At 35.0% G+C, this 13,873-nt stretch overlaps 1 protein-coding gene across 4 annotated transcripts in view; it reads left to right on the plus strand.

Moving 5' to 3' along the window:
- Positions 1-118: 118 nt before the first annotated feature.
- The window catches only part of LOC131940672 (uncharacterized), a 101,620-nt gene continuing 87,865 nt past the window's right edge, over positions 119-13,873 (plus strand). For 3 of the 4 annotated variants that reach the window (XM_059299400.1, XM_059299401.1, XM_059299403.1), the window contains exons 1-20: positions 119-318; positions 2,644-3,059; positions 3,557-3,695; positions 4,049-4,277; positions 4,721-4,952; positions 5,347-5,485; positions 5,677-5,970; positions 6,086-6,264; positions 6,511-6,661; positions 6,926-7,359; positions 8,306-8,456; positions 9,070-9,521; positions 9,658-9,799; positions 10,018-10,246; positions 10,601-10,823; positions 11,051-11,189; positions 11,867-12,160; positions 12,490-12,674; positions 12,878-13,028; positions 13,357-13,775. In XM_059299400.1, coding sequence (XP_059155383.1) covers positions 2,693-3,059; positions 3,557-3,695; positions 4,049-4,277; positions 4,721-4,952; positions 5,347-5,485; positions 5,677-5,970; positions 6,086-6,264; positions 6,511-6,661; positions 6,926-7,359; positions 8,306-8,456; positions 9,070-9,521; positions 9,658-9,799; positions 10,018-10,246; positions 10,601-10,823; positions 11,051-11,189; positions 11,867-12,160; positions 12,490-12,674; positions 12,878-13,028; positions 13,357-13,775 — 4,549 coding nt within the window. In that variant the 5' untranslated portion in view covers positions 119-318; positions 2,644-2,692. Of the gene's footprint in view, positions 319-2,643; positions 3,060-3,556; positions 3,696-4,048; positions 4,278-4,720; positions 4,953-5,346; positions 5,486-5,676; positions 5,971-6,085; positions 6,265-6,510; positions 6,662-6,925; positions 7,360-7,976; positions 8,002-8,305; positions 8,457-9,069; positions 9,522-9,657; positions 9,800-10,017; positions 10,247-10,600; positions 10,824-11,050; positions 11,190-11,866; positions 12,161-12,489; positions 12,675-12,877; positions 13,029-13,356; positions 13,776-13,873 lie in introns of those variants that run through there. The other variant, XM_059299402.1, reaches the window with a different exon arrangement.

Here is a 13,873-nt window from a genome sequence, read left to right on the forward strand (position 1 = left end):
GTTCTCAAATATAACAGAACTTATTTTTGTATAAAAGGCCAACGTGTTTCACAATATACAGCTGTGTTGTAGACAGCTTTTAGGATCTGGCAGAGTCTATGTTAGGTGAAACAGCTGTAGGGGATTCCAAACAAAACTTAATCCATGTTTCTACTCTCCTGCAGTGTGTGATGAACTGTTGGGATTGTTCTCCAAGGACGTGGCTGGAAATGACCAGTTTTCAGCATCCTCGTCACAGAGTGTTGCCTTTGAGGCTTACCAGGCTCGACTGTTCAACACACACTCAGGGCAGGACAATGGGGGTGCATGGGTTCCCAGGTTAGAGGCTTTTGACACATGTTTGCTTGTTGTGAGAGTATAGTTGTGTATAAGTGACAACACAAAAGTATTGGAAAATCAAGTGCAGATTTTCTTGCAGTGAAATTTAAAAAAAAAAGAAGGTAATCATTGGGAGTGAACTTTTCATTGAACTTAGCAGCTTGTGATGCCTAATTTACATATAAATTTTAAAATTGAAACATATACAATTATTGACATCATTTGCACATAACAATTTTTAAAAATTTGAGATAAATTGTTCACCCAGAGGGGGAAAAAATTAAATACCTCTACAGTCCAAACTGTCAATGCAATGGGGCAGATGATGTAGAGTTCATCTGTTTCTTGACCTATATATATGAAGGAATAGTGTATTGTGCACTATGCTCATACTGAAGTCATGCTTCCTTCATAGCTAGGGATATGTAATGGCATGCTACAGACTCAAGGTTATAAACTGAACTCAAACTTTTTAGTGTCAGTAATTGTGCGCTACAGCTCAACCATGTCACCCAACATAAAAAAAGGAAATTATTTGTTAACGCAATATCAGTAATAAAAAATAATTATGCAAGTATTAAAAATTTGAAAAGTTTAGCAAACAATCTGACCAAAATTTTACTGACCTAACCAAGGTTCTCTATTTGATTATTTAGTGCAATTTAATTTAAGCTTAGTTGCAAGAGATTAAACAACTTTGATCATTTTTTAAATTACATGTCATTTTGAAAAGACTGTAATATTTACTAGCCGTTGGTACATGTTACACATGAATTATAGGTCTATATATTTTTAATGGTATACATTTTTTAGAAGAATATTTTATAAAATAGTTATTGGTCTAAAACGCAATGTGCTTTACTACAGGTTTAGCGATATTAGTGACAAAGCAAAGAAATAGCTAAAACACTGATACATTTGAAATAACATAGGCTACTTATACCTATTAGAAAAAAAACAAATTATATACATAATTTGTCAACACAACACCATATTAAATGCACACATTGATTAAAAGACTTAAATGATTACGTTAAAAACCCGACTTTTCAATAGTATTTATGTTGTTATTTATAGTAATTTGTATTAGTTTTGGCAGAGGAAATTGTATAAATTTCATAAATCAAATTATAATGAAATGGTTCATTTCTTCGTATTCTAAAATTGGAAGATGATGCCATTGGTTTTGTGTACTTTCCTTACTTCAAACATATGGCATGTGACGTCATCGATTTCGGCATTCTTGTCCCAACTATAAACACTTTTCCAGTTGCTTAATTAAAACTGTTTTTCTACATTAGAATATCCCAACTATAAACACTTTTCCAGTTGCTTAATTAAAACTGTTTTTCTACATTAGAATATGCCTTTAATTTTTATTTTTCTTCTTTAAATAAAATTGTGTTTATACATTTAAAACATCTACCATATTATTTTCAACAAAAGTCCGTATTAAGTTCTCCATTTATCGCTGAAGATTCTGATGTGATATCCTTCAAAAATATTTTGCGGACAGAGAGATAGAAGTGCGCACATGGGCTTTTATATATTAGGATTATCTCACTTTGCTGTTGCAGCTAATCTGTTCATAATGTTAAAAAAGAAATAACCAACCTTATTAAATCTAATGTGTTCTTGATTACACAGAACAAGATTATCAAAATGATCTGCTGCTTAAAGAATGGTTGAAAATGTGTTGAATAAATTTAAAAACAATTATTTACCAGAAAGGAATTTATTTATACAGTAACTCTAATATTGAAGTAAATAGAACTAAAAACAGAATACCTTAGTTTTACCCACTAAGATTTTACATTTTAATATTAAAGTATAAAACTAAATTAAGTTTTTTTTAAATATATCTTTGTAGATGCAATTTATTGCAATTGTATAATTGTTTTTTGGAAAGTTAAATTTCATTGACAATGCAGTAACTTAGATCCAACTATGGCCACCAGTGTTCAGTGTTTGTTATCAGCCCAGATACCCCCATGTATCTGTGTCACATACCTCTGGTGACATTTGACAAATCAAATTGTGACTGAGCACTGTCCTGGCCACAATTTACTAGTGTCACATACCTCTGGGGACATCTGACAAGTTAAACTGTGGCTAGACACTTTTTGGCCACACAATCTTTTTAAGGCATTTAAAAGAAATTTATGTAGTCCATATTTTTCTAAAAGTACTCTTAAAGATTTTGAATAAATTTATACATTGTCAAAATTGGTTCTGTTGTCCAACAGGGGAAATTTATAAATTAAAAACAGTCAAGTTTTTATAAATGATAAACAAAATGAAAACAAGAAAGGCATTACTTTTCAGAAACTCTGACGAATCACCTTATATTACAATCACCTTAAAAACTCAAGAGATGCTAACTGGCATAGCCATGCAAGGACAACCAGATGCCGCCCAGTGGGTTACAAAGTACAACATTGCCACCTCAGCTGATGGAACAAATTTTGTGCCTTACGCTGATAGAGATGATACCCAGCCAAAAGTCTTTACTGGCAACTATGACAGCAACACTGTTGTAAAGGGATTCTTCGACCGTGAAGTTCCTGCAATGGCAGTTAGGATTTTCCCTGTGAGCTGGCAAGGAGCTGTTGCCATGCGACTTGACCTGCTGACCTGTAATGGTGCGGCTACACTAGAGCCACCTCTAGGACAATCTACACCCAGTGCTGTTTCTACTCAAAGTCCCCCTACCCTGTCGCCTCCATTTACCCATTCACCAGGTATTTGGATAACTTTGTAAAGTAACAGTTTGCCTCCATCAGTCTTCTTTAGAGTCTTCTGTCAAAATAATAATGTAATTACAAGTAACATTTTAATTTCATGATTATTTTTGCTTATAATTTGTTTAGAGTGTAGTATATATTTAAAACATTGAATATGATAGAATAATTTTAAACTTAAGCTGGAGATTCACCATATAAACTTATGTCAAACAATAAATAAAATGCTAATGTTTATCAGCTTTCCCTCTAGACATACTATGTTTTGTTTTAATGAATGTTGATTCTCTCTGAATGTCCTGTGCAATATTCCAATGAATGTTAAATTCCTCCAGATATTCTGTGCAATGTCCCAATGAATATTAATTTTTTCTAGATATACTGTGCAATTTTTCAATGAATGTTAAATATCTCCAGATATACTGTGCAATGTTCCAATGACTGTTAAATTTCTCCAGATATACTGTGCAATGTTCCAATGAATATTTTTTTTCTAGATATACTGTGCAATGTTCCAATGAATGTTGACCTGCCTGGACTTTTAACTGACTCCCAGTTAACTGCATCAAGCAGCTCCTCATCCCAGACGTCAGCATCAGATGGACGACTTCGTGGAAGTTCATCTTGGATTCCTGCGTTAGTGTTTGATTTTGAAAAGAATAACTTTTGTTTTATAGATCCATTAATAGAATGTTGTAGATATTGATTTGCAAATTTTCCAAATTCAAAACCTATTTGAATTTTTGGTGTGCAGGTCATTCGAATTATAAGTTTAAAAGGGAAATTATCTAACACCATTGCTTAGTAATTTAGCTAGGCCTAAATTCCAAACTATATTTTAACTGAAAAAGTTGATGGAAAGGTTGTCTTTATGTATGCTTGAATATATCTTTAATCCATCTATTGAATTCTTAAAATTTTTAATATGACTTGTTTAGTAAATTTAAACTCAAAGAGTCTGTTTCAAACTTTATCTTCTCTTATTCCAGAGTTGCTGACAGGAACCAGTGGCACCAGGTAGATTTCCTGACACCCCAAAACCTGTCAGGTGTCCTCACACAGGGCAGTCCCAATGCAGAGAAATGGGTGTCAACTTTTACAGTCAGCACCAGCATGGATGGCTACACTTTCTACCCAGTGCGTGGGGATGATGGGAACATTGTTGTTTACAATGGCAACACAGACAAGGATTCTGTCATCAGGAATTACTTCCCTCATGTGAGTCATACTAATGGGGTGTCTTAACATCCATCAGTTTTGATGACTTCCAAACTCAAGAAATTTTATTTGTATTTTATAAACATTTTTTTTACATAAAACATTAATTTATTTTCTTCACTGCTAGATTGCCTCCACTAATGAAGATAATTATTTTGTTCAATATTTTAACTTATTCATGATAAGATATGCATGTAAGCTTCATATTTTAGTTTTATAATATTTTAAAGAAAAAATATTTTTTTAAGATACAAGTTTTGTAAAATTATTAACTTTTTGTTAATATAAAGTACTCAATATAACATTTTTAGATATAATTATGTCATAAAATAATGTCTTGATGTTATATGTCTCAATTCTATAGTTCTTAATGTTGAATTTAAGTAATTAGATAACACACTGAATTGAAATACTTATATTGATTTTGTGACCCTCCACCGCAGGTTGTAGTTGGCAGATACGTGCGTGTCGTACCTTTAAGCTGGGCACCAAACGGCCCAGGCCTGAGACTCAACTACATCGGCTGCTACTTTATGAACAATGTGCCCTCAGTGCCCACCGTGCCTTTCTTCGTCCCAGAAACAACTCTGAGCCCACCACTTTACTCCACACCAGTCAACTACAGCCCAACACCAACACCAGTCACTCTCATTTTCCCACCAGTTCTCTCCCCTAGTAAGTAAAAAAACATTTTGGTAAACACTTAAGGCTTTATGCTAGAGAATTCATATCTAGTAATTGTTTAATGCTAGATTCAATGTGCCCACATCCTTAACATTGTTTTAAATGCATACTTTACTTCAATTGCTGTACAACATAGAAGTTAGTTCAACTAGTATTTTTGTTAAGGTTAATGAAAATCTTGATCCCAGTTATGGAGAATTAAGCATTCAGTTTCTAGGATTATTTACTTACATAAGGAAATAGCATAATATCATCAACAAAGTATTAACTACACTAAAATATTTTTAATCTTAACTAGAACTAATTAGATAAAATAATAAAATTAAAAGCATCTCAAATTAATATTTAGCATTGTGTCATGTTTTAAGTATTGTTTTTGCTGTAGTGTGTACCAAGGAGATGGGTCTACAGAATCAGAGGATCATCAGAGACTCCCAGATTTCTTCCTCTTCAAGCCAAATTAACCATGGGCCTGAGCTCGCCAGATTGTCTGACAGCTATTACCAGGGATCCTGGATGCCAAGGTACTGACTTTAATCATAACAAATAGAACATTATTCTTTTCAAATGTAACACAAATAAACCAAATTCTAACAAAGTAATTAGCCAAAAAAAAAATTCAAATGTGTATGTGTTAAAGTAAACTAGTTAATGAACAGATAATTCTGAAAATATTTTGTACACAAAGTTTTAAAACAAACGTTTTCTGTTTCAGAAATAATGATACAGCACCCTACATCCAGGTAGACTTCCAGGAACTGAAATACCTCTCAGGTATAGTGACACAAGGTGAGGGGGTGCAGGAGAAGTGGGTCACCGAGTACCAGGTCTATACCAGCGTTGATGGTCAGAACTTCATCCCCTACTCGGAAAAACAAGATGGCGTCATCAAGGTTTTCAAAGCTAATGTGGACTCCAACTCTGCTGTGACGAATATGTTTGTCCAGAATCTGATTGCCAGATACATCCGGATAGTTCCAGTTAGCAGTCACATGCGTTTTGCTATGAGGTGTGTAAATCTCCCTCAACTAATCCTTATTCAACCAATATTGTTTTATTACTTTTAGAAACCTTTACAATTTAATTTAATAATATAACATGAATATTGTGTTAAATGTATTTAGATTTGATGTTCTTGGATGCAATCCATCTCAAGAAAATCCTGATGTAACCACCCGTGTTCCACTGTATACCACAATCAAAACCACCACAGCAGTTCCCACCCTTCCTCCTGGTCAATCCACACAGAGCACACATTCAACCCTGGCACCACCAACTGTGACAACTCTTCCAACACCTAAAGGTCTGGTTTATGTAATTACTTATTTATAGTTTTTTAACTGCAAGAACTACTCCATCACTAAAGGTCTGATTCACATAGTTATTAATCAAAATTTTTTAAACTGTAAAAACTACTCCAAAGCTAATTATTTATTTATTCAGCAGTATAGAAAACTTTATTACAGCAATGGCTTTGTTTTGTAAAAATTAACAAAAAAAAACACCTTTAAAATTTGCTCATTTTGAATTTGTGAATTAAATCTTGCAGCATGTTTGATTCCAATGGGCTTGAGTGACCGTTATGTAATAACCAATGAACAGCTGACCTCGTCTTCTAACCTGGACAGTTCACACGCTGCCTATGATGGCAGGCTGCACAATCTTGTCTCCGCGACATCAGGTGGCTCATGGATACCCAGGTTTGTGTCTGATAACTTACAGAAATCTGATTCATTGCTTAAAATAGTTTGTTTACATAATTTATAAATATCTTATTATACTAGCTTATTAGTGTTAACAATACATTTGACAAAAAAACACTTGTTATTAAGACAATTAAAATTATTTTTAAAAATAACAAAAGACCTGTTATTAAGATATTTAAACATATTTTTAAAATATATAATTCAATATATAAGCTAAATATTTAAATTTAGCATCCGTGTTTATTTTTGCTATTTCAGCACCAATTCACAAGAATGGATCATGGTTAACTTCTTAGAGCCTAAACTTCTATCAGCGCTAACAACACAAGGCAGCCCAGACTCCAGTCGTTGGGTAGAAAAGTTCAACGTCTACTACAGTCTGAATGGTGTGGACTTCACACCTTACACAGAGTTCCCTGGTGACCAGACACCTTACCTGTTCAGTGGTAACACAGACAGTACAACACCTGTGAGGAATTTATTCAACCGTGACATTGTCGCCCAGTACCTGAAGATTGTTCCAGTCAAAGCGTCCCCCGCGGGAGTGGGTCTGAGATTTGATGTCCTGGGTTGTCAGCCAAGTTTGCCACCAGAAAAAACTACAATCCCAACACCTCCTCCATTGGTCACTGGCTCAACCCCAAGTCCAGGCACTGGACCAACGCTTGCACCAACCACACCTCCAACAATAAGTATGTCATAACTACATTTACCCTACTCAACCCTTGCACCAACCACACCTCCACTTGCACCAACCACACCTCCAACAATAAGTATGTCATAACTACATTTACCCTACTCAACCCTTGCACCAACCACACCTCCAACAATAAGTATGTCATAACTACATTTACCCTACTCAACCCTTGCACCAACCACACCTCCAACAATAAGTATGTCATAACTACATTTACCCTACTCAACACTTGCACCAACCACACCTCCAACAATAAGTATGTCTCAACTACATTTACCCTACTCAACACTTGCACCAACCACACCTCCAACAATAAGTATGTCATAACTACATTTACCCTACTCAACCCTTGCACCAACCACACCTCCAACAATAAGTATGTCATAACTACATTTACCCTACTCAACCCTTGCACCAACCACACCTCCAACAATAAGTATGTCATAACTACATTTACCCTACTCAACACTTGCACCAACCACACCTCCAACAATAAGTATGTCTTAACTACATTTACCCTACTCAACGCTTGCACCAACCACACCTCCACTTGCACCAACCACACCTCCAACAATAAGTATGTCATAACTACATTTACCCTACTCAACACTTGCACCAACCACACCTCCAACAATAAGTATGTCATAACTACATTTACCTACTAAAATTTGTCCCAGTTTTGAAATGGTTGCCAACAGAAATTCATAGACATACATTATAGAAAAAAAACTGAACATAAATTCTTTCAAAAATACATTAAAACTATTTTTTTAAAGCACAACACCAATATATATATAAATTTAAAAAAAAAAGATTTAATCAAACTATCTAAGTAAGCTATTAGTGTGCAACTATTTATGTACTTTTGTATACACTCATTTTTTAATAAACCTATGAACTAAAAACATCTTGCTAATAAACTTTAATATATCCAATTCTAGACTGCGACCTTTCCATGGGTATTACAAATCCTCTTGTAATTCCCGACAATCAGTTGACTGCCTCCAGTTCACTAGATGTGTTCCATAATCCATCTAGAGGCAGACTGGACCAACATAAGGATGGGCTACTAGCTGGAGCTTGGTCACCCAGGTAATGGATTCATCTTGATAAGATGGATCATTTTTAAAAAAATAGCTTATCATAGTTAAAACAGTTTTCACCTTGATTTTAAACTTGAGGGACTTAAGTAAAGATTTTTAAATATCCTTTAATTGCCCATCTTCAAAATGCTCAATTCTATAAATGTTACTAATGCCTGTAGCTTTTATTATAACTATCGCATGGCCTAGCGATAGAGAGCTAGACTGCTAATCCTTTAATTGCCCATCTTCAAAATGCTCAATTCTATAAATGTTACTAACAGTGGAACGTCCCTGAGTCCACCCAGCTCTGATGGGTACCTAACTTACAATAGGGAAACAAAGGTGGCTGGGCATAGTGCTGACCACACTATCCCTTCATATGCCAAGGTCTATGAACCAGATGAACTCTACTTCATCTGCCCCATTTATGTCTTGGGCACGAAGGGGATTAAAAAGAGAGAAGATGAACTGGTAACATAGAAGAATGGGAAATGACCTGAAAATCTGTAATAGTGAATAGTGCTAAGAGTACTCAGGGTATAAAAGAAAATTACTTTGGGAGTTTAAAAATTATAAGGAGTTTATAACTGTCTTCAGTTATTTCTTTGGTGTTTCTCCAGCCTGACAGACACAGCTCCTTACATCCAAGTAAACTTCCTCTCACCTTATGAGATCTCCGGAGTGACCACTCAAGGCAGCCCTGACCAGCCATCTTGGGTCACCAAGTACATTGTGTACTACAGTAATGATGGGGCCAACTTTCAGCCTATACTAGACAAGTCTGACACCCCCATCGTATTTAACGCCAACACTGACCAATACACACCGGTGACCAACTTTTTCCCAACTACATCTGCCCAGTACATTCAAATCCGACCAACAGATTCCCATAATGCGATTGCATTAAGATTTAATCTGTTTGGGTGTAACACGCCTACCCCAACACCCATTCCTCCAGCGTATTCTACACAATCTCCACCTTTGATTGTGTCTGGTGTTACAACACTCCAGCCAAGCCCAGGTGTATTTGGAAGCACTCTTTCACCTCCCACACCTTTTGTTCCAATTCCAGGTAAAGGTCTTAATTTTTTTTTATACAAAATCTGAAATAAAATGAATACATATTTTAATTGTTGGTTAATATAATTTTTAGACTTATAAATTAGACTTTTTCATGCAGAACTAATGGTATTTATTGATGTTTACAGAAACAGTTTGTAATATTCCAATGAATGTGGATCGCCCATCCATGGTATCCAACAGCCAGCTGTCATCATCCAGTGATCTGAGCCCAGAGACTTCAGCATCCCACGGGAGATTGGATAGTCAGCTTTCATCATGGATGCCTGCGTAAGTATTGCTCATCCAATGTAAACATCATTTTCAGCAGATGTATTGAATTGCCTGATTTTTTAACTAAATTATCTTCTTAGAATATAATCAACAAGGACTTACCCTTGATTAAAAATAAGTCAAAAATAAATTTTGATCTAACACTTTATTTAAAATTATTTAATATAAAAATTATTTTTTTATATTTTTCCTATGATTCTAAACATTATTTACAGTATCGCTGATAAATATCAGTGGCACCAAGTGGATTTCATGACACCCCAGAATCTGTCCGGCGTACTGACCCAGGGCAGCCCAGATCTGGAGAAGTGGGTCTCCTCCTTCACTGTCAGCACCAGCTTGGACGGCTACACTTTCTACCCTGTCCGTGGTGCTGATGGCAGAGTGCTTGTTTTCTCTGGGAATACTGACAAAGATTCAGTGATGAGAAACTATTTCCCTCATGTAAGTGATTCATTTATAACTAATACCATATGTAAGAAACATATGCTGTTAATAATTTTGATCTATATTTAACTAACAGAAATGTCTGTTTGACAGGCATAAATATGAAAAAAAAAACTTTTGTTCAAATATGCAAGATTATTTTATTCTTTCCCTTTACCCAGTCTGAACTGTATTTAGTTGGTTTATGAAAAAGTAAGATTTATTTTTGGTTCTATTTCTTTCTTGGTAAGGAAGATCACTCACAAGAATTTCCTAGCAGTGAAAAAAGTCAAATACCCTAGATTTTATTTATGTCATTTTTTTCATGAAATTACTAGTTGTCATCTAATCAAACTTAATTTTTTTCTGCAGCTCATTGTTGCCAGATATGTTCGACTTGAACCACTGACCTGGGCTCCCAATGGAATAGGCCTGAGATTAAATTACATCGGCTGTTTCTCCTCTCTCGTTCCGACCCCAAGACCCACAGTGCTGTTCCAGATGGACATACCAACACTGCCACCAGGAGTTACAACTACTGCTGGCACTCCTACATTGTCTCCTCCAGTGGTATTTGTACCTTTCAAAGAACCATGTGTGTTATTGTTTATCATTTATTTTTATGTGTTCTTATAAGGCACTAGAATTTCCTGAAAAAACAAGGACATTTTTGAAAATTGTCTTATAAAACTTAGTTATTTTTAGAATAAAATCTATAAAATTATTTGTTAATTAAATTCTATGCTACAAAATTGTACTTACTTTTTAGATTTTTAATAAATAAGTTACCAAGGAAAAGAACAATTATTTTGTCATTCACAGTGTGCAGTAAAGAAATGGGCTTAAAGAACCAAAGGATTGTTGATGATACACAGATAACAGCTTCGTCCAGTGCAAGTGGTCATGAGCCTCACTTGGCACGGCTTTCTGATGCTGAGTACCAGGGTTCTTGGATGCCAGGGTGAGATCATACAGCAAATTGTAGAATCTGTCAGCAAATTTTACAATCTGTCAGCAAATCTTAGAATCTGTCAGCCAATCTTAGAATCTGTCAGCAAATCTTAGAATCTGCCAGCAAATCTTAGAATCTGTCAGCCAAATCTTAGAATCTGCCAGCAAATCTTAGAATCTGTCAGCAATTTTAGAACCCAATTGCAAATCTTAGAATCTGTCAGCAAATCTTAGAATCTGTCAGCCAATCTTAGAATCTGCCAGCAAATCTTAGAATCTGTCAGCCAAATCTTAGAATCTGCCAGCAAATCTTAGAATCTGTCAGCAAATCTTAACTCTGTCAGCAAGTTTAGAACCCATCAGCAAATCTTAGAATCTGATTCACCAATCATGAAATTTCATCCAGCAGTGTTTATAGCCCACCAGTCTTAAATGTGATCCATAATATTTAGAATCTGTTCCAAAAGTCTTAACATTTCAACCAGTAGTCTTAAAATCTCATTGAAAAGTCATTGTAATTTGATCCACCAGTCTTAACATTTTATCCACCAGTTTAAAAAATCTACTATTCCTAGAATCTGTCCACAAGAACCTTAAAATTTAGCCCATATTAGTTTTAAAGTTTAATCTGTTACATTAACAAAAATTTTTTAATTATTTAATGACTTTTTTTACCTTTATATTCAGAATTGACGATGATGGACCCTACATTCAGGTGAACTTCAGAGAATTAAAATACCTGTCAGGTGTTACAACCCAGGGTGAGGGTAGAGAAAACAAGTGGGTCACTGAGTACAAAGTCTACTTCAGCGTTGATGGTGTCGACTTCTACCCCTACTCTGAAAAACAAGATGGAGTAGTCAAAGTGTTTTCAGCAAACTCTGACACCAACACACCAGTCTCCAACTACTTTGTGAACAACGTCCTTGCTCAGTACATTCGTATTGTACCAGTGGGTAGCCACATGGGATTTGCCTTGAGGTATGTTTATATATGTTTATATCATGTTGGTGTACAAGGTAAAATTTGCCAGCTAGAACAAATAAATATGTTGATTTGTTTGATTATACTATTTTCATTTTATAAATTTTGATTTATTTTTTACTCTTAGTTATAATTACATTGGATATTTCTATTTCATATAATTGATTATCAGCAATAATGTGAAGACAAATTATGTGTACTACATTTCTAACTTCTCATAACTGAAATATTTTAATAAAATGTTAGCTGTTTAAATGTTTTTATAACTCAAGATGGATAAATATTGGCATTAATGTCAATGAATAAATCCTTGAACTTTACTCTAGGTTTGATGTTCTTGGCTGCAACCCATCCAAAGAAAACCCCACAGTTACTGTACGCCCAACACTGTACCCACCAATGGAAACTACCACAAAAACCAGCACAGCTGCACCTACTTTACCCTCTGGGCAGACAAGGGAAACAACACTTGTTCCAACCCCTGGAACCACAGTTATCCTTCCTCCTCAAGGTACGAAACTAGGAAATATAATTTGAATTTTAAAAAATAAATAAAGTAATAAGTATAAAAAATTGTAGATAATTACTAACAAGTACTTATATTTAATGAATTTTAAAACTCCAGTAATTTATTTAAAAACAAAATTTAATACAGTATTTTACAAAAATATTTGTTAACTCATGATTAGTTTCTATGTATAATTATTCCATCAGTGTGTCTGACTCCTATGGGTTTGAGTAACCATTACCAAGTAGCCAATGAGCAGCTGAGTTCCTCATCCAATCTTGATGCTACTCACACAGCAGCAGACGGCAGACTTTACAACAGTGTTTCCAGCACTTCTGGTGGATCCTGGATTCCTGGGTATAGAAGACACCACTTTCATTGCTCATAGTCTCACCCAGAATGGCTTTAAACATTTATTCAAAATCTTTACTTTGATTATTTTCTAAAACAAAATCAGCTTTTTTGTTAGATTATCAATAGCAAACATTAATTTCATGTTTTTATTTATTGAAATATTTTATAAGTTTATTTTAAAAAAAATTTTAAGCAGCTACATCTTGTTAAAAAAAGAAACATTTTTTGAGTAATCTTGCAAGCTGCTAGACATTTTATATGTACTCAAATAATAAACATAACCAATAAATAGCTATGTTTACTTTTAATAAATAAAATTTTAAATGTCAAGCCCTGGTACACAGCAGTGGATCACAGTCAACTTTGAGGAGCCAAAGCTAATATCTGGTGTAGTGACTCAAGGCAGTCCAGACTCCCCCAGATGGGTAGAGAAGTTCAACGTCTACTACAGCCTGAATGGGAAGGACTTTACCCCTTACACTGAGTATCCAGGGGAGTCAACACCTTACCTGTTCACTGGAAACACAGACAGTACAACACCTGTGAGGAATTTATTCAACCGTGACATCATAGCCCAGTATGTGAAGATTGTTCCAGTCCAGGCATCACCTGCTGGTGTAGGCCTCAGGTTTGATGTGATTGGCTGCCAGCCTAAAGTGCCAGAAGTTATTTTGGTGCCACCACCACTACATTCAACAACACCCGGTACTGGGCCGACATATGCTTCACCATCAGTTCCTACAGTCATAAGTAAGTTTTATCAAGTTACAGATCAAGACTTTAAAAAGATTAACTTTTCTTTGAAGGTTTTTATTTAAAAAATGAAAGGTAGATAAGTAATACAAATC

The sequence above is a fragment of the Physella acuta genome, unplaced genomic scaffold (genome assembly GCF_028476545.2).
Source record: "Physella acuta isolate Inbredline_101_S28 unplaced genomic scaffold, ASM2847654v3 ptg000325l, whole genome shotgun sequence".
Classification (NCBI taxonomy): Eukaryota; Metazoa; Mollusca; class Gastropoda; family Physidae; genus Physella; species Physella acuta.